Here is a 26,794-nt window from a genome sequence, read left to right as displayed (position 1 = left end):
ATGTCAGCTTATTGCCTCGACCTGCACACGTCTCCGTCGGCCTTGGTTTCAGCACCACTCGTGCTGGACAGCGACTGCATGGAGGAGCACCACCCGGCACTGGACCAGGCTAACACAACCGCACAAGAAACGCCAGCATTTCAGGGTCATTCGCTGCTACGACACGGTAGCAGCTCCGGAGGCCTCGGGATGGCGTTGGAGGAGGAATTAGCCATGCTTACTGCCGGTGGGGAGCGAAACGGGGAGGAAGAGTTGTCCGACTTGGGAGCGCCTGTGACGGGGCAAAACACGGACTTGTTGTCGCTCTTCCGTCAAAAAGAAAAAGACTTGGTTTTAGCTGCTAAACTCGGCAAAGCCTTGCTGGAAAGAAACCAAGACCTGACCAAGCAATATGAGAAAATGAACAAGGATCTCAACGAAAAACTAGAGGTAAAGTCAAGACTAGAGACACTATCATAACTGACACCAGTTTTGTGTCAGATCAGCTTGAGAAGGCTAGGCCTATTTCCGAGTTATTTTTTCATGTATTTGACCCAACTCAAGTGATCTAGCTTAGCCTTGTGTGGCAGTGGGCCTGTGTGTAAACAAACTCAGCTCAGTACAAATGCTGCCTTTAAGACACAGTACAATAACCTGATATATGAAACCTTTCTTCTCCTGATAGTCAGTAGAGAATAGTACATCCTAATTACATAATCCAATTGAATACATACTGTATACAGTTTATGAACTTCGGTAATGTTATGTCTTATGTGAGATACTCTGGTTTCGTCAAGCTGACAGGCATGTCTTTGAGAAGAAGCAACCCCATATTACAGTTACAGTAGAGCTTGTTGTTGTTTATATTGCATTTAAACCTCCCCATTCAAGGCAGCACATGGCTTTGGGTAAAACAAAGCCTAATCCCCTAGCTGCAAATATGTCCAGGTCCTCCTGTATTTACTACTGTACATCTGTTCACTTGTTTGGTCTTCTACATCCAGCATCATGCCACACTGCCACAGATCAGCGTTAATATGCTACGCCCCTTTAAAGCTCACTTTTTCTTCCCAACCTCTGAACCTGTGGCACAGTGTTGGGTTGCTGAGCCTTGTTTTTACTCTACTTTGAGCCCTGCCTTATCCAGGACTGAGCTAGTGGCCAGCGTTTAACTGCAACTACTACTACTACTCCACCTCTGATTCCCTACTTTGGGCATATCATTAGGTGAAGTAAGTAATAAATACATTTAAAAACTCAAATATAGCAGATCTCACAAAACCATCAAACCTGTGGCCTGTTTGGTAGCCCCTCTCGGGATCCTCCGTAAAGCTTTTCTGAAATTCGGACTTCACTTTACGTAGGGTCCCTGTGCATTTCTTCCACGCGCTATGGTAGGCAGATGTACTGTACATACCCTCTGTCCCTATGTTCCTGCCTCTGATCTGCTCTGTCTCAGCTAGCCACTCTCGGTGCGGGAGGCGGTACAATGGGAAGTCAAGGAAGTCAAGGAAGTGAGGAAGAGAGAAGCCAAAACGGTCAAACTTACGGCATCTGTGCCAAATTAAATTTCTCTCACGTTTCCGTTGTCTCCTATAGCAGTTTTATGCATCTTTTGAAACATCTCACCACCACCACCAGGCCGCAGCACGGCCTGGACGGAGGGTATGTACATCTGCCTACCATAGCGCGGGGCTAGTTGTTTGGCTGCCTTGATTTGACTACATTTTGATTCTTGCTTTGAACAGTGACAAACCATTTATTCAGTGACCAATGACCATGCTTCTTTTTTGTTTTACTGTGACATTCAAGGCCATACATGTGATGTACATCAGTTCAGTCCTTTGGTCCAGTATGTTGCAATACTACTGAGAATAGCAGCATAGTAGACTCTTAAAACATTGTTTAATGTGGTTTCAGGCCCTCCAGCTAGCCTAACCTGATGCTTAATATTGTTTTGTTGTATTGTTTTTACTCTGATTTGATCCCCTGTAGATAATCTTTTACCCAAATGCCATCAGATTTAGCCATGGGGCTTATCCATAATGACGCCCATCCACACTGCTGGAAAATGCTGGTGATGCAGGGCATCTTTCTGCCCCTTATCCCCGTCTAGGGCAAAATCCCAATCTCTTAGCTGTCACTAAAGGAATTTATAGGCTACAATTTCAGCGTTTCCAATTGCCAAAACACTTATGTGTTCATTATGGAGAGAGAAAGGCTATTCATTCAATTCTTGAAGTCTAAGAGACTTCAATAATTCTAAGAGACGATTCAGCCTCTAAAAGTTTTCATTCTGTCTGTTATGGATTTTAAATGACAGAGAATGTTTTTAAAGGTTCCACTGCTTTTAAGTTTGTGCTATCAGTAATGTTTATTAGTTCAGTCAGTGTTCAGTGTACTGTAATCTACATCATGAGGACCACAATGGAACCATGCCTCTGGCTTTGCCGTGGCATCCCCATGATTATAACCCCAGCATCCATATTCTGGGGGAAACATTAGCTAAATGTAGCAGATCTACAAGCTCACCGTGCTAGTTGTGAGGTTGTATTTGTATCGAAGAGATCTGGTGTGGCCGCTCTCTTTCCTCTAACCCTCCTTCCTCCTCCTCCTCCACATCCAGCACCTAGAGCAGGAAAAGCACGAGTTGAGACGTCGCCTTGAGAGGCGTGAGGGAGAGTGGGAGGGCCGCGTGGCCGAGCTGGAGACAGACGTCCAGCAACTGCAGGGAGAGCTGGAATGCCACCAGGTCCAGCTGAGAGAAGTCGACAGGGAAAAGACGAGGGCCATCAGTGAGCTCTCGGAACAGAATCATAGACTGCTGGAGCAACTCAGTAGGGTAAGAGAGAGTGTTTGCGTGTGTGTTTTTCATGGTGATTTCTTGTTGTGCCCTCAGGGCCGCTCAGTTCCCTTAATATCTGCATGATGTCAAGGTACTCTGCCGAGTGAGAACCCACACAGAGGATGAAGTCCTCCTTTCAATCTGTCTCACTCACTCTCTCCACGAGGGTTATGCTAACTCATCAAAATGAGAGTGGATGCTCTCATATTTTACCTTAAATAATTCACAGTGATTGGACTGCAGCCTTACGCAATAAAGTCTGCATAATTGACGGGTCATCTAGGTGCAGCTATTTGAACAGGTGGAGAGAGGGAAGTGATTGCACCTGGGGAAAAAAAGTGCTTTCAACAAAGAGAGAGAAGACGGTGAAAGGGAAGATGGCAGCATCTGAGACTGAATCTGAAAGACACAACGTTTTGGAGAGGGTACAGGTCAACATGATCACATGCGTCAGAGAGAATGGGAGAGACAGCAGACTGGCAGATCACTCACTCACGGCTAAATCCCGGTTGTTGTGATGTACAAGTGTCAGGACTGTGATTAATGCTGCTGTACAGTAGATGCAGGCTTTCAGCGATGTAGCTACACCCGATTAGACTTCCCTAAGCAGCTCTGCAAATAGCATCACACACTCCAATCGGTCAATCTGCAATAAAAGGGGAAACGTTGTTCAGACAGAATTGTCAATTTCCTTCTGCCTGGCTTGAGGTCCACATCAGAAGGATTAACAGAAATCAGGTCATCAACGCTCATAAGAGATTGGTCGATATTTGTGATTTTGTGGAACAATCCATGAACTGCAAGCTAAAAGGAAACGCATGCAAAGTGCACCGTTACATTTTCCTGCACACTGTACTTTTTTCACCCCGGGCTAATATGGATTTACATATTGCATATCATTGCTGTTGGCCAGAAACCTTGTATATCCAGTCTTCTCATCTTCTCATAAATTAATGCCATATTTTATATTTCGTTGTATGTTGTATGCTGTAAACTAGCGAAAGTAGCCGATCTACAAGCTGGCAACACTTGAGTTTGTATATCACGATTTGTGTTAATTTTGGACATTTTCGCTTGGCTAATGACATGGCCAAAATAGGGACGCCAGGCTCAAAGTGGGTGATACTAGGGATGTCACGATCATGTTTTTTTGCTCCCGATACGATTTGATTTTGATTTTTCCCGATCCGATATTTATATTTCTATAGAACACTTATGCCATATCCAGTCTAATATGATATGGATATAATATTATTACTAGGGATGTTCCGATCACGTTGTTTTTGCTCCTGATCCGATTCCGATCATTTGAAAATGACATCACGATCACGTGATCGGATCAAGACAACCTTAGTTAAGACTTCTGACTAAATAATAACTATATAGATCATACTGTAGCAGTGGGAGTGGTTTTCTGAACCCACTGAAAAACCAGCCATTTATTTTTCCCATAGATTTACAAAAACTATATTATATGAAAAAATTCAAATAAACGCTTAACAAAAGGGTATTTATTAAATGTAGTATATCATATAATTAAATATTCAATTGTTTTTTTTTTCACAGAATCAAAGGTTTTATGGTCATGAATTCACCTTGATCCTGGATGGCTTGATTCTAGGCTTAGAATAGTTGATATCAATATTTTGTGTCAATCTCTATGGGATTTTCTTTTAGTTATTTAGTATTCAGTGGGCCCAGAAAACTACGCCCACTGCTATGCTCTAGTAGTCTAGTCTATTGGATCTATTGGAACACATTTCAGTGGGCCCAGAAAACTACGCCCACTGCTATGCTCTAGTAGTCTAGTCTATTGGATCTATTGGAACACATTTCAGTGGGCCCAGAAAACTACGCCCACTGCTATGCTCTAGTAGTCTAGTCTATTGGATCTATTGGAACACATTTCTTGAAAAGCTTGAGAAGTTTTCTGTATCAATTGAGAAATAGATGGCAAGAAAAGGTTTGAACTCAGAGTGACGTAATTCAACCCACCTGCTTTTGCTTCATCAAGAGGATCATGTTGTCCAAGTTGGACTTTCAGCTGTGTCATTCTACCCTGCATTTACAGAGGAATAGGCTGACGCCTATTAGAGCATTACAACATCCCAGCTCCCAGTGGTGTCTGCATAAAACTATAAACAGTGTGTGTGCACCCAGTCACTGGCGCCTGAGCAATGGAGCACAAAAGACTTCAGTGTGATATCTGGCCTGGTAGATTGGTAAAGGAAACATAAATGGAGAATTGAAATGAACTGCATTTATGGAATATAGTGCTTTTCTCCAAAAGCACTTTACACTATATTGAACATTCACCAATTCACACACTGGTGGTGGAGGAAACCATGCAACCAACCTGCTCACCGGGAGCAGTTACACTGTAGTACAATAGGTGTGAAGTGTCTTGCTCAAGGACACTATTAGACTCTGCCAGGGGGCAGGTCAAGATGACTTTCAAAGAAATCTACAGATCATCATCACAGATTTGACTGACGAGGCATGTGGTGTGAGGTGCTGCTATTGGTATGTTCCTCCTGAGAGATGTTGTGATCTACTATAGAAAAGAATAACGAGCACTCTCAGTCTGTAAATGCAGTTTACTGGGTGCACGGCTTGCGAAAATTCACAGTAAGAAAGAAACAGCCAGCACTCCGAAGTCCTTCTGATACTTTTGTTTTTCTTTTCTTTTTATCCCACGATTTTGTAACCCATTTCTCACCCCTGTGTCAATTATATAATGTGATCCTGGGATTCTACACAACCTCCGCCAATCTAGTTCCCATATATGGGGGACATGGGGAGAGCAACGGACTAGAACTCATGCTTCCTTCATGCCTGAGTGTCCAAGTTGCCATCTCTTCTGATACTTTTAATTTATCAGTGCACGGACAGACACAGCAAACACAGACGAGTTTCGGCCTATGGTTTCGGCGTCAAGCCTTCCTCATCATGCAATACACAATGTGATCTACCGCCAGGAAAGAGGGTGCTTCCCTATTGACAGCTCAGACAGTAAGGAAAATACACCACAATAAAGGCTTGTTCGCTTGTACTCTTTGCTGTTACATCTTTTCTTGCATTGGCTCTCATCAGCCTGAATTTTGAATGATCATGTTCATATTTTATAAGGGTTATGTCTTGATAAATAAAACAAATTGCATCGGAAGTTACAAGTGTATGAGTTGGGAAAACATAACTGTCTTTTGGCTATCTGTAACGCGACCAGTGAAAAGCATTGTAGTGTTAGCTGTGACTGTCGAATCGTATCACTTGGAGTACGAAACTGAAGAGCCAGCCATGTGGTTGCTTGGCTTCTTAGGGAAAAGCATACTTCCCATCTTTCTTCTATTTCACCTACATTGCCAGATTGCCTGCTGCGAGAAGTAAAAGGGACATTTTTGATGACGAGGGCTATGTATGCCATGTATGTCCCACGGCCAGATACATATCAATGGATAACATCCGGTGTTAAGCACTTCCTGATTGGGTCATCAGTTCCCCGATTCATCATGACCCTTTTCAGGAAGAAAACGAACGACTACTAGTGGTTAATTCTCCATGGATAATGAATTACAGGCGTTACTGATCTTATTGTCAGTTGTACAGTTAAATTCAGCCTTTTATAATGCCAAGCTATTAGAGTATGTCCGCATGTGGAAGGAGCAACAACAAAAATGATGGAACTCTTAGATGGAAATTGCTACCATCCCTGCTGCTCTTCTTCTCATCTCCATTGCTGATCAGATTAAGATTGCGCTGCGTCGTGCTGGGGCATCACCTTTATCACATTATCTCTTCCTCCCTCATTTTCTCTTTCCTTCTCTCCCTCACTTTCTCATTCACTCTCTCAACCTCTCTCTGTCTCTCTTGCTCTATGTCCGTCTCTCTGAATCTCAATCTTACTCTCAAGGACTATGTTGTGCCCTGTTCTCATTGGTTGCTATGGATTCTAGCAGGCACTTAGCATAATTAAATTGTTGATTTTCTTCTTTTGTTTTTTTGTTTTGTTTTAAGGAGTGGTCTGGGAATCATTGTTGCTATTTCCTGAAAGATTTTGATGTCTCTATCGGGTTTCGGGGAGGACATTTCTTGTGGCCTTTATGACTCAGGGAAATTCACAAGGACTAATCGTCTGTATCGATCTGAATGTCATTGATTCACTGCATTGGGGCAGGCAAGAGAGACCTAGCTGGGTAATAAAATAAATTAGGTCAGTCATAGTACACTTTATCTTCCTCTCTCTCTCTCTGCCTTCCATACTCACTTTACCTTGTCTGTTTCTCTCTCATTCTTCCTTGTTCTCTTTCCCTCCATCTCCCTCACCTACCAAACAGTGTGCTAGTCTGTCCTGCTAACTACTGTATATACAGAGAGTGAACATGAATTACCTTGTGGAAACCCTGCTGTAGTGAGGCCACCAGAGGCCTGCTATTTTCAGCCTTATGCCCATAGTTTCCCCTTGAACAGCAGCAACCTTATTAGGATGTAAATGGGTCTACTGTATGTCATGCACTGCTGTGTTTGAGTATGGTCATTCTTTCCAGAATTGGAGAGATGTTTTACGGGTGCAAAAATAATGTTCACCCATATGGACATATGTCGACATTCCATTATCAAAGGAACCAGGCTTAAACTGTTCATTTAGGGAAAATATATTATCCCAAAGAATGCTGTGATGGCCTGCTGGCAAGCACTTTTAGATGGTGATGGACAACAAGCACCCCCACAGAGGACCAAGCACTATATTGATAGATAGTAGTCACGTTCATTGTCTCTGGGTTTAATGACAAAATATGTGTTTGTAGTGACAGTTTAAAAAAGAGGAGAGCTAAACTGTTTGTGTGATTAGCCACGTTGTCTGGAGAATCTAGATTCTTCAAAGTGTCTTCACACCTTTCCAGGGATTCAAAGCAAGGCTTTTAGCCTAAGATTAGGTTTGCCATAAAAACAAGCAATGCAATTACTCCATGACAGCTCCTGGGGAGGTAGGAGGAGGAGGGGACAGGCTTTGTCTAACAAGGCAACCTGTTTGAATGACGGAACGATGACCTTGCCACAGGCAGGCCCACTCCACAGGAAGTAATACAAGGTACAGGCTAAAATGTAGCCCTGAGGGGATTAGGCCATAATCCTTTCTAATAGCCTTACCGTATGCATTCAATCAGGAGCCATGACAGCTGTACTCCATACTGCAGTCACTAAATTAACCACTGAAGTCCCATTTAATAAAAAAATTTAATGTTCAGAAATAGTGAAAATAGCCGAACTACAAGCTCATGACGCATCACATCGAGGTGCCATATGATCTTATAGATATTTTTGAGGCAGTTTTGAGGGTTTGCGTAAACACAAACATTGTTTTGCTACCATTTGCTATGACTAGTTTTGAGTGTTTGTGTAAACGCAAACATTGAAGACAAAAGTGAGGACGCAAATTGTGATTGGCCGGAATGAGATGATGTATGATGATAAGAGCGCCCCTCACTTGACACAATAGGAGGCCTTCACTATGTTTAATCAGTTTCAATAGATCAATAGGTGGCCTCCAGGACTAAGTTCCTAGCCAGGATCGCCAAATTCCTAGACAGAACACTATGAGGACACTGGCCTCAGCATTAGTCCAATGTCACTTTGATTACACATGCCTAACCTGGTACAGCGGTATCTAAAATACCATAGATAAACTACAGACATCACAAAATAAACTAATGTGGATAGTTCTGTATCTCTCCCCAAGAGCCCACATTGGTGCTAACCACTTTAGAGAATTAAATTGGCTTCCAGTCGAAGGCAGAATACAACAACTGAGACTCATTATGGTCTATAAAATCTTAAAGGAAAAATGCCCAACATATTTTAAAGGTTACTTCCCGTATGTCAACGAGTCCCATAGCTTGAGTGTAGCTACGAGTGTAGCTGATCTTAAACTACCAAACCTAAAGAATAAGGTAGGCAGAAGCTCATTTAAATATACAGGGGTGGAGGACTGGAACAAAATCCCAAGGGAAATTAAATTTGCCCAGTCCTTGAACATTCTTAAAAATATGTTGAAAAACTGGCTGATGGGCAAGCTAGAATAGTGCTGTATTTATCTATTTATTATGTATTTATTGTTTTGTTTAGTGATCTATGATGGTGTCGTTGTAATGTACATTATTGTGATTTTAGTCAACGCATGTTCCTATACCATATACCATTATTTATTTGGACCACAATGGAATTAAGTCTTTGACTTTTTGTGCAATCCAGATTCCTGTTCACACGGGTGTGATTTTTATTTAAATGGCAGATCTAACAGGTTGAAGGTGGTTAATAACAGGAGGGAGAAGGTTATCACATTTCAGTTATTTGGTGAAGTTCTATGACTGCAGCTGCAGGTGAGCCTGCCTTACAACTTGGCCTTAAGGGTGTAATGAAGGGTGTCCATCCCGGTCGCGTGAATTCACATTATCATGCGTCTTCTGCAGACCGGGATGGTTTACCAGGCTCGTCTTGAATACCCCCTGCAGTTGTTCTAGGCTTCATGTTTATTTTGTTTTATTTGTTTGTTTATCTAGACTAGAGCCCCATTAATAGCGATGGGTATAGTGGAGAAAAAGAGTTTACACTTTACAGTATTCTGTATGAGTTCTCTCTCCTGAATGGATCAAATTGCTACTATATCCTGGCCTGACAATTTACTTTTGTTTACTAAATAACCATTTAACACTTATTTGAACAAAAACATCACTTAATGAACCTTTATTAAACCAACATAATTTTTTAAATTATACAATGAACAAGCAAGAAAACTAATATGAATAAACATTGTAGATCTGCTATTTTTCAAAAGATTGTAATTTAAAGTTAAGTAAAAATTGGGACACATTTGGTTACATAATTGCAATACCGGAAAAAAAAGTCATAATGGCCAACATATTGGCCAAATCCATATATGGGTCGCGCTCTAGTCTGATGTAGTGCGGATTTGATTAGTCGGGTCTATTCGTGTGTTGTTGTTAGGGTGTGAGGACAAACAAGCTCCTGAGACTTAATCAGATCACAGTGAAGAAACAATTTCTCTAATTACTTCGCTGCACATGCTCAGAGATGTGTAGAAGTGCATGCACTGACTCCAGCACAAATGTCTACTTGCTTTATGGCTACGGTCAGTTCAAAAAGTTCAACTTCGTTTCTGCCAACATTAAGTTAATTGGACGTCCACCGCAGCCCCTATAGTCACCATGTCAGAGTTTGAGGCCACAGATTTCAGACTGATCTGTCATCTGTACTTCTGTAGGCATGCAGTCAAAACGTACCAGAACCTCATTATGTTTGAGAAATGTCTTCAATTCATATTGCCCCCTCTGCTTGGACATGTAGCATTTTGGAATAGAACTTATCCGTGTTGCATAACAATATTGATGTCCATAGAAGCCTGCAGTCTCTGGGACAGATTCACAGATTGTAATACTGCTTCATTAGTACAGTACAGTTGAGACGCTACACACCAGTATTGGAAAGTAACTAAGTACATTTACTCAATTACTATTGCCTTGGTAGCCTATGTTTTACTTTACCAGAAGATTTCAATTTTTTTTATACTTTATACTGTACTTCTTTTTTTTTAAGATATCTTTTTGCGGCTTACGCCTTTTTTGTATTGGTTTTTTTTTAAGGGACAGACAGTAGGCTGACAGGAAACGGGAGAGAGATGGGGGGATGACATGCAGTAAAGGCCGTGTCGGGCTCGGGAGTCGAACCCGCGGCACACTGCGACTGGATTACCAGTCGGGTGCCCAGACGGTTACGCCACCGCCTGGGCCTATACTGTACTTCTACAGCACAACATCTCAGAAGAAAACATTTTCTCCAACGATCTGCTATTTTTGAGGGGCGCTAGCCCCTCCTATATTCAGCTATAGTGTAGATTCTTGTCCTAACACAAACATTTAATGCCATTGACAATGAATTAGAAAATGTACGTCATATGTGGACAAGCAAATTGGAATATTGTCCTAATACACAGATCAAATTCCCATTGACAATGAATGGATGATGTACGATGAAAAGAGCGCCCCTCACTTCACACGGGTGTGATTTCTTTTTAAATGATTTTTAAATGATTTCATATCATCAAAAAAGGTATTTTTTGTTGCTGCCAATACTATTGCACTCAAGTAAAAAATGTAATACATAGTACTTGAGTATTTCTACACTGTGGAATTGCTACTTTTAGTTCCACCACTCCTCACCTCCATCCAGTGTGGGACACAGACCCAGTGCATCTCTCCAGACATCAGCTTAGCTCACATCCTGTCACTGGACCAGATAGCATCTGCTGCTGCTGCCACCCGTCATCATGCACGCAAGCATGTGCACGCACACAGTGAGCGGGTTCTCTAACTAGCATCTATTCTCATGTGGGTGACTTATTATGCAGACCTTTCCCATGTGGGGTTGCCAGCCAATCCCCCAGAGTGTCTACACCAGGTTTAGACCAGCGATTCCCAACTTTTGCTTTTTTTTCCATATCAAATATTTGATATGCATCAGGCCATGGACTCCAATTCAATACCTTTTTGTATTTTGGTACCCCAATTTGTGTAGATTGGTGACCCCCAACCTACACTATAAACTGAAGAGAGCGGAATGACCAGGTGCTCACAGAGAAAAAAAGTTATGTTTAAGTGTCAATGGTGCTCCTGGCTCCAGCGGGATGCAAACATGAAATAAATAAATAAAATAGATGATCCGGGCACTAACATTTTTTAAAGATGAGATCAGGCGTTATTAGTTAAAATACCAACATGTTTTGATCACAGGTCTTAATCAGGGTAGGAGAATGAATGCAGGACTCCCATTAGTGTTGAAAAGACACCTAGTAATTAAACATTTAACAAACTGCTATATGCACCTGGGTGCATGGCAGTTAATAGAGCATGATTACACACTCAAACAACTACAGTAGGAGGTTGCATGGACAGTGCATGACTCCCAGGTAAATTAACATAATTTAGAACATGTTTTGGTTAAAACAAAGGGTTTTGCTAAAAACCTAAAGATCTATTTTCTGATTTAACATTAACATTTATCTAACAAAATAAAATCACAATACTGTACCATTGCCTTAAGTACATTTTGATGCCAGGACTTTTACTCAAGTAAAAGTTTGAATGCAGGACTTTTACTTGAGTAACAGAGTATTTCTACATTGTGGTATTATTGCTACTTTTACTTAAGTAGAGAATCTGTATACTTCTTCCATCACTGCTGTGCTTGGACCTGTGTTGAGAATAGTTATTGTTTGACATTTAAGGACTTATTCTACTGTTCTAATCTGCTGCTATGACCTTCTGCCAAGGCAGCAGGTCATAAAAGGCTGTCTCTCCCATCCCTTAGCGCCTTAGCCGAGACAGTATGCACCACAAGAGGTAAACACAACTTAGCATTGGTTTGAATTGGGTGTACTACCATACGTACCTCTGGTACTGGGTCCAGCAAAGAGGTCTTCAGTCCAGGAATAATCTGAGTTCCCAGAAGTTTTACTTTTCGCCACTAGGGGGGCGAGAAAGTCCAGGAATGACGCTGGGCAGGTATGGAGACAAATCCTGTAAGCAAATGTAACCACACACTTAAATATAATCTAATATATCTAATATATACTGTATAGGTAGTTGTGATTGGCTGAGCGGCCATCACATCTAGTGTAACACACATGGATTCTGCTCACATACAATCCCTTTCATGGGTCAAGACCAAAGGGCGTAGACCCCTTATTGTTTCTGTGAAAACTCCGCCATTTTAGCAGTTTGGCAGTATTCGGCAAGATCTATAGAGGGCCGTGAGGATCCCTCAGGAACTGAAGCTCACAGTAATTTGTCAAAAGACCTCTTACCTTTAGATATCCCAATGAGTAAATTGTTATGATTTGCTCAATCCACTTTTCTGCCTTTTTTGTCCACAAATAAATTGCATTTCCATACTTGCGAATGGACTCTGACTCGTTACGGGACTACAGCGTTGACAGACAACCCCTTGTATGGTCATGATAAAAGCGGCCCTCACTTCACACGAGTATGATTTATTTTATTTTATTTATTATTGATTTGCTCGATCCACTTTTCAGCCTTTTTATGGCCACGTCAAAGAAATAATCGCATTTCCATACATGTGAATGGAGTCGGACACTGGTTACACACAAAGCTGGGTGTGTACCACATTTGTGATGATTTGATTGGAAAATTGATGTATGATAAGACCGCCCCTCACTTGACGTGAAGTGTTATTTATATTACTTCAAATAACTCAATGTTTATATAGCTCATTGTGTATATTGCGTATAGCTTTTTTCTTTTTGGGCTTGACCCCGTTTTAGCTGCTTGCAGCTATATTTGTAATAGTTTTTGGGCCCTGAGGATTACATTCTCATAAGTATAGGCGAAAAAGAAAAACAAGACTGGGCCAAATAACAGCATGGCCTCACTTCACATGGCTCTCGGACTTCATGTGGCCAGTATACTATACAGTATGACATATTGTTGCAGTTGTTGTCCTACCACTCGTAGCTCATTAAGTTATTTCTGTCAGACAAGTCACAACATTTATTTTCTCCTCTTCTCTTGAGAAACTAGTTAAATCCATGGATAGAGACTGTGTAGGGCAATTGTATCTCATACTTTGTTGCCCTGGATTTTGTCGCAGTCGACTGATTTGCCACACGGTCACTCTGCTACTTGATGTGGGATATGAGGACTTTACACTCAGATTAAGGAGAATATGATTACATCTGACTGTCTGGCTAACATTCCCTTTTTTTTCTCCCTCCCGTTCTCAATCCGTCAGGCTTAGTATGCCACTGGGTCAAATGGCAATTAACCACAGTTAACCACAGTTACCAGCCTCTGCATTACCCTTGACTAATTAGTAATTAAACATCTGTATCACACAAACAAAGGCAAGGCAGAGAGGACTATGCATGCTGCTGTTGTAGGATTAAAGAGTGTATATTCCAGGAATATATCAAACTCAGTGTTGGCCCGTTACAGGTCAACACAATCTTCAACACTCTCCACATTTTGTCATGTAATCTGTAAATTCATGAAACTGTCCAGGTACGTTCAAGATTCAAAATGAATTCTGCCACAATGGAAGCAACCAGGTTTTGTCACAGCAGCAGCTGTAAGTCAGTGGGTGGGTGGTGTGTCATCCTCATCCTGCCCTGTTAAATATATATATGAAGCATTGCAGCTGAATTAAATGTCTCTGAATCATAAGTGGAAGGCAACAGAACAAAGACATTACACAGCCTTCAGATCTGGAACATAAATGTCAATGATCGACCTAAAAAGCATTTGCTTTAACCTGCTTGGCCTTGGGATCACCACATGCATACCGTCTGCCACAGTACAACTCAGTAAGGTTACCGAGTTGTACTGTGGCAACCAAACGGTAAATGGTAAATCAAAATGGTGCATTTATATAGCGCCTTTACCCAAGGCGCTTTACATAGATTGTGCATTACATTCACCCATTCACACACCGATTGCGGCGGAAGCCATGCAAGGTACCAACCAGCACATCGGGAGCAATTTGGGGTTCAGTGTCTTGCCCAAGGACACTTCGACATGTAGACAGGAGGAGCCGGGATTCGAACCGCCGACCCATAGATCATTGGACGACCTGTTCTACCTCTTGAGCCACAGTCGCCCCGGTATGCATGGTATGCAACTATGCATGCATGGTATGCATGCAACGGTATGCATGTGGTGCTCCCAAGCCTCATGTGATTAGCAGAACATTTTCAATTTATCGCACAAATTCTAGCGAAATGTCGAATCACCAATGTGCGCCTCTCTGGTGAGCTGTACCGCCCACCACTCGCATACTTAATACATATAATGCATGTACTGTACAAATGGGGTAAAGCACAGGCATTGTTATGTTGGCCAAGTAAACCAAATGTTTTCTGAAAAGACTAGTCTGCCAGACAGCTACAGAGTTCTTCAGATTTTACTGTCAGTACTGGTCGGTGGGGATTTCCAGCAGAATGTAACTATTACAGACAGTTTTACCCAAGGAGGACTCTTTGTTAGACAAAAAGAACCTCACCAAATATTTGCTTGAAAAGCACCTGGAAGACACTTGACAGTATGTTTCACAGTGCCACCCAGAGGCAAGGCTGTGGTACAAACGTGTGCATCAAAATATACTTAGTACCCAAACTTATTCTTTTGTCCATTTCTCAAAAATGGCAGATCTACAGGCTCACAACCGCCGCACCAATAAATTGTGATCTTGTAGATTTGCTATTTTTGAGTAGCCAAATTATAAAATAGGGCTTAATTATATGTATGTTTTGTAATAATGCTAAGTAACTAGTAACAATATTTTTAAGAGAAATACTTCGTTTTCATTCAGACTGTATAATGCTTAATTTATACTCGTAAGACAGAGTTGTGTGCTGAAAATAGCAGCTCGAGCAGAAGCTCATACTGCGTGAGTGTGAACAAGCAAAGAATCTGCTATTTGTGGTGCAATCAGGCTGTGGAAAGTGTGACTTTTTGATTGTTTCCTTACTTTAGCCGCTGTCATCTTCCTGCCTGCAGTCTTGCAATCCTGTACCACACTACCACCACAAGTTGCTCATACTGTAGGCTACTAGACCAGTACGTCCTAGCACCCGTTTTAACTATCTGTCGGTGTCCCTTTTGTGCCCATACTGTATATGGAGATCTCTGTATCTGTCTGTCTGCCTGTGCTTGAATAGTGCAAACTGACTGTGAAAAGTGGACTGGTTAAGTAATCAATTGGCAGGTGTGGGGTTGCCATGGCGATCAATTGGCTGAGGCAGAGGCTGGAAATTGCACAGGTGAGGGGATTTAGGCTCATTATGCCCACTGGCAGAGCCTGACCAGAGCCTTTTGTGGGGGTTCTGGAGAACCATGAGTTTGACCGTCTCGATACCAAGCACTGCACTCCCTGTGGGGGTGTGGAACGTGTGTGTCGAATGTGAAGTCGGTGGGTCAAATGGTTCTCGAGTTACGTGCATTACAACCACACACGCGCACACACAGAGACGTGGCACATTTATAGTAGGATGAAGAAAATGGGACTTTGTTCCCAGCATCCTAATCGATAACTTGTCATCAAAGTTGTCAGCCAGCGGCATTGGGACATCTACTCAGTAGATGTCCCAATGCCGCTGGTAGATTCTACTGTATTACAGCAGTGGTTCTCAAAGTGAGTTTAGGAGTGCACCATGGTTCCAAATTAACCCTTACGTGTCTAACTTTTGAGTGTATGGTTCCATTTGTGTACACGGTTATTGTTACAGCAGCGGTTCTCAAAGTGAGTTCAGGGGTTTCCAAGTACACTTAGTTATGGGGGTCCTTGAAATTAAACAAAGTTTAACCACTGATTTACAGTAATGACTCTCCTCGATGGCCTGTAGTAAGTAGTAACCGTCAACTTTTGAATATTCATCTGTTGCCATGGGAGCGGTGATGTGAATCCTTCCTGAGTCCAGCTTTATGCTAATGAGGTTCAGTCAGCCAGGCTCTCTTTGGTCGGTACACAGATGTTAGACAAGAGTGGCCTGATCCTGCCATCCAATCAGCTCAGTCAGCTCTCAAGTCTGGATGAATGTGTTATTTATTTTCTCTGTCTGTCTGTCTGTCTGTCTGTGGCCTTCACAGGAACAGTTATCAAATGAATCATTGCAGGAACAGAATGTGGTGTGTCTGAGTCACATAATTAAACACGGTGTCGCATCACAGCCAGAGATGCAGATGCTCAGAGTTGATAACAATGTGTGTACTTGTGATTCTAAATTATTGAGAAATATTAAATGCAATATAAATGCAGATCTACAAGCTCACATCCGAGCAACAATTACATTACAGAATGTGGAAGGGTGTTGTCCATTTGGGGTAGTTTTTGACTGCTAGTTGTGTTTTGTTTTTTGTTTGTTTTTTCTTGTCTTTTTATTTTGTGTAAGTCATGTGTATTTTGTATGCTTTATTGTAAAATCATTTAAAAAAGCTCACATCTGAGCTTGCTTCAAGTCCCATAAAGTGACCAAAACTCGGCAGAGTCGGCAAGATGCTGAAAAACCAATTAATATACTGTAGACTGAAGGTATACACGTGACATCATTATCATACCCGGAAGTTATGCGGGAATCAACTCTGTGGCAAAATAAATATTTTCTGGGCATCCCATACATCCAAACAGAAAAATCCTATCTGATTGCATTAAACAAAGTTAAATTACATTACTCTCACTTTTACCACGATTTGACACTCACTTTATGCATGCGCAATACCCTCTATTGCAATGCACTTTTTACTGGTCTTCCTAAAAGGTTGGGGATGTCCAAGGTTGCAGTTTATTCATAACTATGCTGCTACTGCTAGACTGCTAACAAAAACACATCACTCCACGTCATAGCTAGACTACACTGTCCTTCAGAATCGATTGTACTTTATAAAACTCTCAACGGGTTAGGGCCAGCCTACATCAGACTCACTGTCGTTTTTATGTTCCTTCAGGATCCCGGCTTAGATCCTCTACTGCAGGCTTGCGTAACCCTATCTAAAAGAAAATAGCACATGCAGCTTTCTTTCTCAATATTGCCTTACAGTACGTACAGATTAATGACTCTTATTATTACCCAGTCTTGCTATAGTACAATTTCTCCAACAAAAAATAATAATCAGGCCCAGGCCGTAGCATAACGGTCTGGGCACCGGACTGGTGATCCAGTCGCGGTGTGCCGCGGGTTCGACTCCCGGACCCGACACGGCCTTTACCGCATGTCATCCCCCCCATCTCTCTCCCGTTTCCTGTCAGCCTACTTTCTATCCCTTAAAAAATCAATAAAAGGCGTAAGCCGCAAAAAAAATCTTAAAAAAAAAAAAATAATAATAATAATCATTTAATTTAATTTGACTTCTTGTGTGCTTTAAGAATCTTAGCTGTTTCCCCTTGTTTTTCTTGTTTGCTTATTTTAAATAATTTTCCTTTGTTAAACTTTAAAGCATGATTTGTTTGAACGGTGCTATACAATTAAATGTATTATTATTGTCATGTTCATCATTTTTATTATTATGATTAACCAGCTCTAAGTAGCAGCAACTATATGTACAGTAGAAGCTGTTTTTTTGTTTTGTGTCCTTCACTCCCACTGTGTCACTCTACCCCGTAACCCATGGACTCCTTTCTATATTCTTATCCCTCTATTCTCTTTCTCCCTCTCCCTTTGTGTTGTTGGTCCAGGCTGCAGAGGTGGAGAGGCAGCTGTCCACTCAGGTCCATTCATTACGGGATGACTTCAGGGAAAAGAGTGTGTCCACCAGCCAGCATGTGACACAACTAGAGAGCCTCCAGGCTGAGGTGAGACTGATCACATCCTGAGAATCAGGATTAATACTGTCATTGATGGTTGGCTGGCTGACTGTCTGTCTGTCTGACTGACTGACTGGTTTGTCTGATTGAGAGTAATTTACAGAACTTACAAAATATCAATACTGTAATTTTCTGTGCCAGTCCGTGCCTGCTAGCTGTGGATCTTCTATTACTAAATTTACCAGGTGTACAGTATGTGCTGAGAAGGTTCTGCTTTTGTGGAAGTAAATCAGTTGTAGTTGTTACTATGCAACATTGGCAGTAAGGATTAGGAATCATTCTCCTATTCCAGTGAATTTGCCTTAGTCTGTTCAGAGATTAGTCAACTGTCAACCTCTCTGCTCTATCATTATTTCCCCCTGTCTTCTCCCTCCTGCATTCTCTCTCTTGAACTCCTGTTTGGTGGAGCAGCAAGGACTAGAAGTGAGTGTGTCTGTCCATTAGTCTGAATGCATGCTGCATGCAACTTCTTGTAAAATAAAGCAACAAGGATTGGAGCATTGGAACACTTTTTAAACTCACTTTCACTTTTTTTGATTAATTTAAATAAATTCAGGCGTAGGATGGACACAAAAAACATAGTTCTGTGTGATAGAGGAGTACAGTTTTTACGAAAGTTGCACTATATGATAGGTCAACAATACAAATGACGCTAGTTTTGTGAATTTTACTTTTAATACGTGGCCCCTTGTGCCCCCCACAAAATGACTGGAACTACGTAATATTTCACCAAAACCAGAGCAGAACTCCCACCACAGGACTCGGGCAATCAAATTAATACAGTTGCAACCACTATATTAATGGCAAGTATTTCATACAGCATACAGTTAAAAAATTCTGAACTATCCCTTTAAGCTTTATTCATTAGAGTTAATGTGCTTCATGTTCTACACGTCTAAAATTGTCAGTTCCTGTAATTTTATGTTAATACAAGCATTTGTATGTAATTCAATGGAAACAAAACCCTAATTGAATTGATCAAATACTGTAGATCTTACATTTCTGGTCATACTCCTTTATAAAATCAGTGACATCATTTTGAATCCCTTTGTAAACCTATGGCAATCCCTGTTTCCTAAGATTGAGCATGAATAACATGCTTAACAGAACATTAAATATTATTGTGGTGATATCATTGAGCGAGTCATGTGTTTATGTACAGAAACCTTAGGAGGATTACAGGGCAAGAAGAGAAAAAAGATGGCTCTCATCTATATTTAGATCCAATGCTGCAATGTCTGGGTGCTCCCACTTGTCTTAACATGACTGAGGACTGAGATGACAAATGGCTTTTTCTCCTATCTTTGTCAGACAGAGGCTATCAATCATATCAGCAGCAATGTCAAACAAAAATATCGTAAGGACACACTAAACCTGCCTGCAGATGCTCATGTAGTAACTTATACACGCCATTGAGCAGAACATAATGTCAGGCTTCTGCATTGTGAATGTGAAGTAGGTTATGAGATGTAGGTCAAAAGCGGCGGGGATAAAAATGAACAAGCACTGATGTTCGTTTTAATGGGGAAATTACTGCTCAGCCTGGCAGGCTACAAAGACCAATGAAAACAATTTTGCCAGTCATGAGAAATGTGATGTGTTGTTGAAAACGCTGGCCTTCAGTTAAAGGACAATACAGGAATGAGTTAAACCTGATATCATTTTCAAACTAATTTACTTATCACAAGGACATTCCATAATATAAGGGTGGCAGCCTCCAGCTCCGCCTGTGCTAGGCAACAAACATTCTTCTGACCAAGGGGAGTAACTTTAATCTTGTGCAAGACTCCCTTAGTCAGGAGAACAACAACTCAGCAAGGGTATAAGTAGGACCACAGCTGCATGTCTGGGTCTTTATCTTCCAGCCAGGGCATCAAAAAGACCTTGTAACCCATTTAGCTATAGTGATGTGTAACCTGTTCTCTGCCATGGTTTTTCCTGCCAGATTAAGATGCTGTTGGAGCAGAAGATGGAGCTGGAGCAACGTGTGCATGCTATGCTAGAGGAGCACGAGCTGCTACAGAACACTGTGGACCAGTTGCGAGAGAGAACACTGGTCCTGGAGAAACAGTGTCACCAAAAAGATTTACAGGTTGGTTGTAGTACAATGGTCCTTGTGAGGGTTCCAGGGGGTCCCCAGCTAAGTTATTTATAGTTGGGGAAACAAATGGACGCTTACAGGTCTGTAACTTTGAGATTTGTACAGAGTAAAATGAACTGTAGTGTAAAGTGTACTGTAGATTGGGGTTAGAGATAAAAATCGTATCAAATGCGGGTCCAGGGCCTAATGCATGTCAAACGGGGGTCCTTGTAAATGGAAAAAGGCTGAGAACCAGTGGAGCTCTTTTTCAGTGTGTAGTTGCTAAAAGAGCTCCACATGCTACCCTGAAAACAGGGTAGGGCATCAGCAAAGCTGGTCAGTGTTATGAACCGATATATCGTCCATGCGCGTTTAATTTGCCTACTTTTTTATTAAATTGGCATGTTAAGCCAGTTCTTTGTGTCCAAATGTCAGCAACTTTATAGTATTTTAGCATTGTGCTTCTGGTCACAAAACAATATGCAACAAGCTTAAACTTATGTTATGTTAATGTTATCCAAAGGGACAGCTGTGTATTTTTAACGCCTGGGCTCCACTGAGTGTGTTGCGTCGCGTTGCGTTTGGACGGTGTAAAAAAATCGGCAGTGGAACACCCTCCATTGATTAAAAAGGGAACGTACCCTGCGTTGACGATGACGCGACACTGAGTGGAGCTTCGACGTAAGAAATATCGTTCACAATCCCATAAACTGGAGACAGGCGTTGGTTGGTAAAAGTAGCAATACCAAAATGTAGAAAAACTCTGTTTCAAGTAAAAGTCAAAATTGTACTTCAGTAAACATATTGGCATCAGAATCAAATTTGTTCATCACTCTACTTAAATTAATGTTACACATTATTACATTAATCTTATTGTGGAAAGATTATATCAAAAATAACGTGTTACAGTATGACTTTAATGTTGTAGCTGGTAGAGGTGGGGATAATTTTAATTACTTATGTGCTGCTGTGTAGCTTAACCTATAAATACATCATAATTGATCAGTTAAATGTTTTGTATTCACAATCTATTTTGTGGACTAGAAATATGTAATGTTTCAGACACTGAAGTAGCGACTGCTGTTAGCTTGTGTGCATGCAATGTCCCTGTTATTGTCTATAGGGCACGGGTTGCACCGTGAGTCGTGACAGACCTGTTTCGAAGACAAATGTTCCTGTACTGCTTCAAGTTGTCAATCACAGTGCTTCTGTCGGGGTGTGATGCAAAGCAGTGACACTTGACAACTTGGCCTCGTGCAGGAACAGCGTAGTTTTATAGGCTAAAATCATAATGCAAAATCAGGTATACCTGTATACTGATTTTCCATCACGCTGACTCAGTTGAGACAGAGTCACTTGGAGCTGCAGGAGGTCCAGATGTCTCACAGACAGCTGAGCACCCGACTGGAGGAGCTGAGCGAGGAACAGAGCCTCCAGGGCCTCACCCCCCATCCCCCCAGTCTGCTGTATGAGATAGAACAGAGCATGGAGCAAGAGGAACAGGAACAGGAGAGAGAGCAGGTAAACCTCATTCATTGATTTCATTTCATTGCACACACACACACACACACACACACACACACACACACACACACACACACTTAAATGTAATTATTTCTTTTATATTTTTTTACATTTTATATTTATATTCATATAGATATTAGGTCCTGTATCCATATTTTGAGAATATCTCACCCCCCTGTAAATTGGAAACCAATATAAATCACAGTGAGTTGAGTTGTTGTACATACACATTACACACATGCACATTTGATTATAGGCAACTGTAAAGGCCTGATTTTACACACCGAAAATAGCCGATCCAAAGGATCAGCATAACTCGGGCATTATCTTCTCTCCCTCTGTGTCTAGCTGCGTCTCCAACTGTGGGAGGCTTACTGTGAGGTGCGCTCGCTCTGTTCCCATCTACGGGGCAATGACATCACAGACTCTGCCCTGTCCACTGACTCCTCCATGGACGAGTCTTCGGACTCGTCCTCAGCCAAGGATGTGCCTACGGGGAGCCTACACGCCAACCTACTGGAGCTACGGAGACTCACACAGAACCTGATGGATGGCAACGAGTCCACGGTACTGAACCAATGTCCTATTATGGCTCATTTATAGTTTGTCACGTGACACTACCGAACAAGTATTTTCAACCAGAAAACTGTGTCGACGTAGCCTGGCTCCAGCCCTGAATCGTTAGTCATGGCCATTAAAAAAAAGAACATGTTCTGGCGATTTCAGACTGAATAAATTTGTGTCATGCTAGTGTCAAACTACAGTAAGTAAGTATGTAACAAATTTACTGTGACTAAAGGCCTATTCATAGTGTTTAAAAAAACAGATTTGGGTTTGGGTGAGTGAATCGCTTACCACCGCAGTGTGTGTGTGTGTGTGTGTGTGTGTGTGTGTGTGTGTGTTGTGATGCAGGGTTCCCGCCGTAGTGATGAGGAGGCTCTGGAGGAACAGGTGCGGAAGCTGTCTGAGGAGTTGAGGGACATCAGAGATCTGTATGGAGCAGAACAGGACAAAACACAGAACAGTGAAAAGGAGCTACTACAACTGCATAGCCAGGTACTGGCTCACAAACAGTCAGAAGAAAGTCAAACAGATTGGACTGCTCCATTTATCTCCCAGTGACACATCCCTCCTTTAATATGTTCTACAATTCACAGACTATGCTTTTATGCATGGAGTGTATCATACTATTACTTACTGCATCTTATGCGCATCCCCCTATGTGTCCTGCAGATGGCGCTGTTGTCTATAGAGATGCATTCAGTCCGTGAGGAGAGTGAGCAGATGAGAGCCATGGCTGAGGTCCGAGAGCCCAGTGAACAGCTCCAGAGTGCCATACGAGACAGAGACGATGCCATAACCAAGTATGTCAGAGAGGATAATGACTTTCTGTCTATTATTCAGCTTGTATAATATGTATCCAGCAATTAACCCTGTCTCATTCAAACTACACTATTACATTGTTGCTGTCGGGCAGATAGGAGTGTCACGGGAAAGTAGCAAAAGTAGCTGATTCACAGGGGCGCCGATGGCCTAGTGGTTATGGTGCATACCTCACATACCAGGCTCTAATGCAGCCTGACAGCTAGTCGCGGGATCGATTCTCGAGCTGGACGACCATTGCTGCGTGTCACTCCCCATCTCTCTCTCCCTGTTTCCTGTCACTCTTCACTTCAAGTGTCTAGACTATCCAAATTAAGGCAGAAAGGCCCAAAAAATATCAAGCTGTAAGGTTTCCCTTCATTCCTTTGGATTCCTTACAGTCAACATGTCTTTCTCTGAAAGATGATTATAGTTTGTGTGCCAGTGTCACACACTGGAAATTGCCAATCTACAAGCTCACAATGTGTCTCAGGCTCGCAGCATGATGCATTGTTGTGAGCTTGTAACTATTTTCAGTACAATACATGGCATGCACAGCACAATACAAGTATAAATCAGACATAACCCTAACCATGAAAAAGTCACATTACAAGTAATGATATATATTAAACTTATTAAGATTGGAAAGTATATGAATTGGTCAAAATAGCAATAGGATACATGTTCAATCTTCCAGAAAACCCTAATGGTCTGAGATATTTAATAAAAGCAAAGGTTAAACTAAAGACTCAGTTTGCAATTTCTTTAACTGGTTTGCTGTATGTAGATCAATCATCAATGGTACATACATACATACATACAGACATTTAGACTGGTGATATCTCAATATCATAATTTCACATATTGTGCTAATTGTTTAGTAAACAATGCTTTAATCCATGGACTCACAGGAAGAAAGCCGTGGAGATGGAGCTCACCAAGTGTAAGAAGGACATCATGTCTCTGAACAACCAGCTCCTGGATGCCATCCAACAGAAGCTCAACCTATCACAGCAGCTGGAGGCCTGGCAGGTGGGTCACCAGGCTCAGAGGCCACAAGCCAGGACAGAAGAGTTTCTGATTCATACTTTTACTTAAGTCGGCAAATATATTAACCCATTCTGGGCGGGAACCCCTTTTGGTGTTTTACCCCCTCAGGCCGGGAACCCATTTTTGGGTTCTGTACAGTATGTACAGTATTCAAAAATGTATTTTTCTTTTGATGCTGCTACAGTATATAAATATTTGAAGTTTTTCAGAAAACTTAGGCCAGGATTTAGAGGCGTTTTTAGAATCGGCCTCAGGCCTAAATGGGTACTTCATTGTAATGTAATTTGTTAAACTTGTTTAAGAGCTATAGACAGTATAGACTATAGATAGAGTAATTCTCGTCAAATCAGGTATGACTTGTGTAACTGGGGTGGCGCTTACAATTCTAAACCGGTGGTTTCCAAATGGTTTGCCTGTGCCTTAAGGTTTTGTGACAACCTTCCAGTATTGCCAGACACAGAAATATTGAAAATCACTGCTCTAAACAATGCACACTGCGCCATAAAGTCATTATAAAAAGTATTTTCTTAATTATGTAGCATGCTGGCATGAAAGGTGTTGAATTGGTTTTTTTCACTATCCCTATAAACACTGTCCGACGTGCCTTTATGTTAACCAAACAAAACGTGTACAGTCGCACACTGAGCCACTCGACTTACAACTGAATGACACTAACTCTTAGTGATTTAATTTGAGGAGGGTGTCTTTAGTCGCCCAGATACGTAGTCTGAGGACTCAGTGTGTGTATATGTGTATCTCCCTTCCCTTCCTCTCCTTACCTGTAACTAGCAGCTCTTGTCCTCTCTCTTTCCCTGGCTACAGTTTGCCTCCTCAGGGCTCTTTACTGTGTGGCTCTTGTGGTTTCTGATCTAGTGGCCTTTCTCAGCTTCCGTACCACCCTCTCTCCCCTGTGGTACCCCCCCCTCCTGCCTTAGAGGTGAGCTGAGGTGTGGCATCTCGCTTCTGCAACCTGAACCAATACGTTCTCATACCACCACGTCATCATGCAGAGCCATTTCACGCTGCAGTTAGTTGACTCAGCAGAGAAAAGCTCACTCCGGTCACCTATCCATCATTAACCACCTCCGAGACCATCCGCTAGACCGCTACCACAGTCATCCCAATCTATCACCCTCTGTTCTCCAGCTTTCTGTCTCATCCCTAATACCCTTCCACATTCAGTCTCTTTTTTCCCCCTTTTCTTTCATGTGGCATAGCATTTGTCACATTGTATTCTCTGTTGTTCATGTTTTAGGATGATATGCACAGAGTGATTGATCAGCAGTTAACGGACAAGCACCAGGACGAATGGCGCTCTGCCCCTTACTCCCTGTCGTCGCCTTCAGGGGCCCGAGCCGGTCAGTCCTCCAGACGAGCTCACCGCATCTCCGACGGGGATAAGAAGCTCTTCTCTTTCTTCAAAAAGAACTAGTAGGGGCCTCCACCGGAATAGTCATGTGCACACGTAAATGAGACGAGAGGAGAGCGATGATGTCAAAGCGAGTACAGGGGTAGCAACATAGCCAAAGATGGGAAAAGACATGCACTTACAGACAGGTGGGGGAAAAATGAGTTTCAGCGGCGTCATTTTGCACTTTATCCTGTCCATCACTCCTTCCCTTACAGATATTGGTGAAGAGAACAACGGGTAACAGATCTAAGAGAAAGACATCCCCAGAGACTTTGGCTTTAGTCCTTCTCAAACCATGGGCTCCAATAAACAGGGTCACAAAGTTTACCTCCAGAAAAGATGGGTCTGTTGTAGTGCCTAACTACCATCTACTGCCAACTCCGTAGAGGTAACACTGTGTACAAAATCCTGTTGTATGAATGACAAGGCTTCTGGGGAGAGACGGCTCAATAGTGTTGCGGTCAGGTGGAAATCTTGTATGTCCTAAACAGTTTTCAGGAAAGGGAAAAAGGTGCATTCAAATGGATGGAACGTATTTTTCATTGGTTCAATCTTATCTATAAATGTGCCACGTCTCTGTATGTTTGAAATCCACGTAACACAAGAACCGTTCGCCACCAAATTCAAATTTGACATACGCATTCCACACCACCACAGGGAATGCAGTGCCCGGTGTCGCCGGTTGTCCAAAACCAAAGCCCATCCATATCAAAGCCCATCCATATCACCCCTAGATCTCCATAATATGTAGATCTAGGCCAGCTCCATATATTATATGGAGCTGGAGCTCCATATATTATAAGGTGCTGGCCTGTTCTGACATCACAATGATGTTGACTTAACCACTTTTCAAACACCACCGTGACCTGTTTCAAAACACTTTGCGATGCGACATCTTTTGAAACATAAAGAGACACCTCAGTCATTAAATATAGAGCTACAAGGTCTCTGCCCGACAGCAACAATATGCACAGCAGCACCATCGAGGAGAGAATAGTGGACCAGGGTTCCTGGTAAAAAACTATGGAACACTGCTCTATTGAACATACACAGATAAATATTCAGTGTTAATTAAAAACTGATTGTTGGCTACATTTTTAAATTGTCAGAGTTAAATTAACACAGAGGATTTTCTAGTGTTTTTTCCGGTGTAGCA

At 42.0% G+C, this 26,794-nt stretch overlaps 1 protein-coding gene across 1 annotated transcript; it reads left to right on the top strand.

The window, feature by feature from the left end:
• On the top strand, positions 1-26,326 carry bicdl1 (BICD family like cargo adaptor 1; the record flags this gene model as incomplete). Its single annotated transcript, XM_083784349.1, is given in 14 exon segments — positions 1-429; positions 2,606-2,821; positions 18,083-18,199; positions 18,623-18,634; positions 20,157-20,303; positions 21,633-21,812; positions 22,164-22,382; positions 22,728-22,871; positions 23,049-23,179; positions 24,089-24,209; positions 25,101-25,107; positions 25,110-25,148; positions 25,151-25,164; positions 25,483-26,326. Coding segments are annotated over 14 exon segments (1,953 nt in total). The 3' UTR covers positions 25,660-26,326.
• Between the last annotated feature and the right edge of the window lie 468 nt (positions 26,327-26,794).

This window comes from Protomyctophum parallelum, assembly GCF_964188405.1.
Source record: "Protomyctophum parallelum genome assembly, chromosome: 15".
NCBI classification, from domain to species: Eukaryota; Metazoa; Chordata; class Actinopteri; order Myctophiformes; family Myctophidae; genus Protomyctophum; species Protomyctophum parallelum.
Note: the sequence above shows the minus strand (reverse complement) of the source record. Positions and strands in the feature narration are given on the sequence as shown.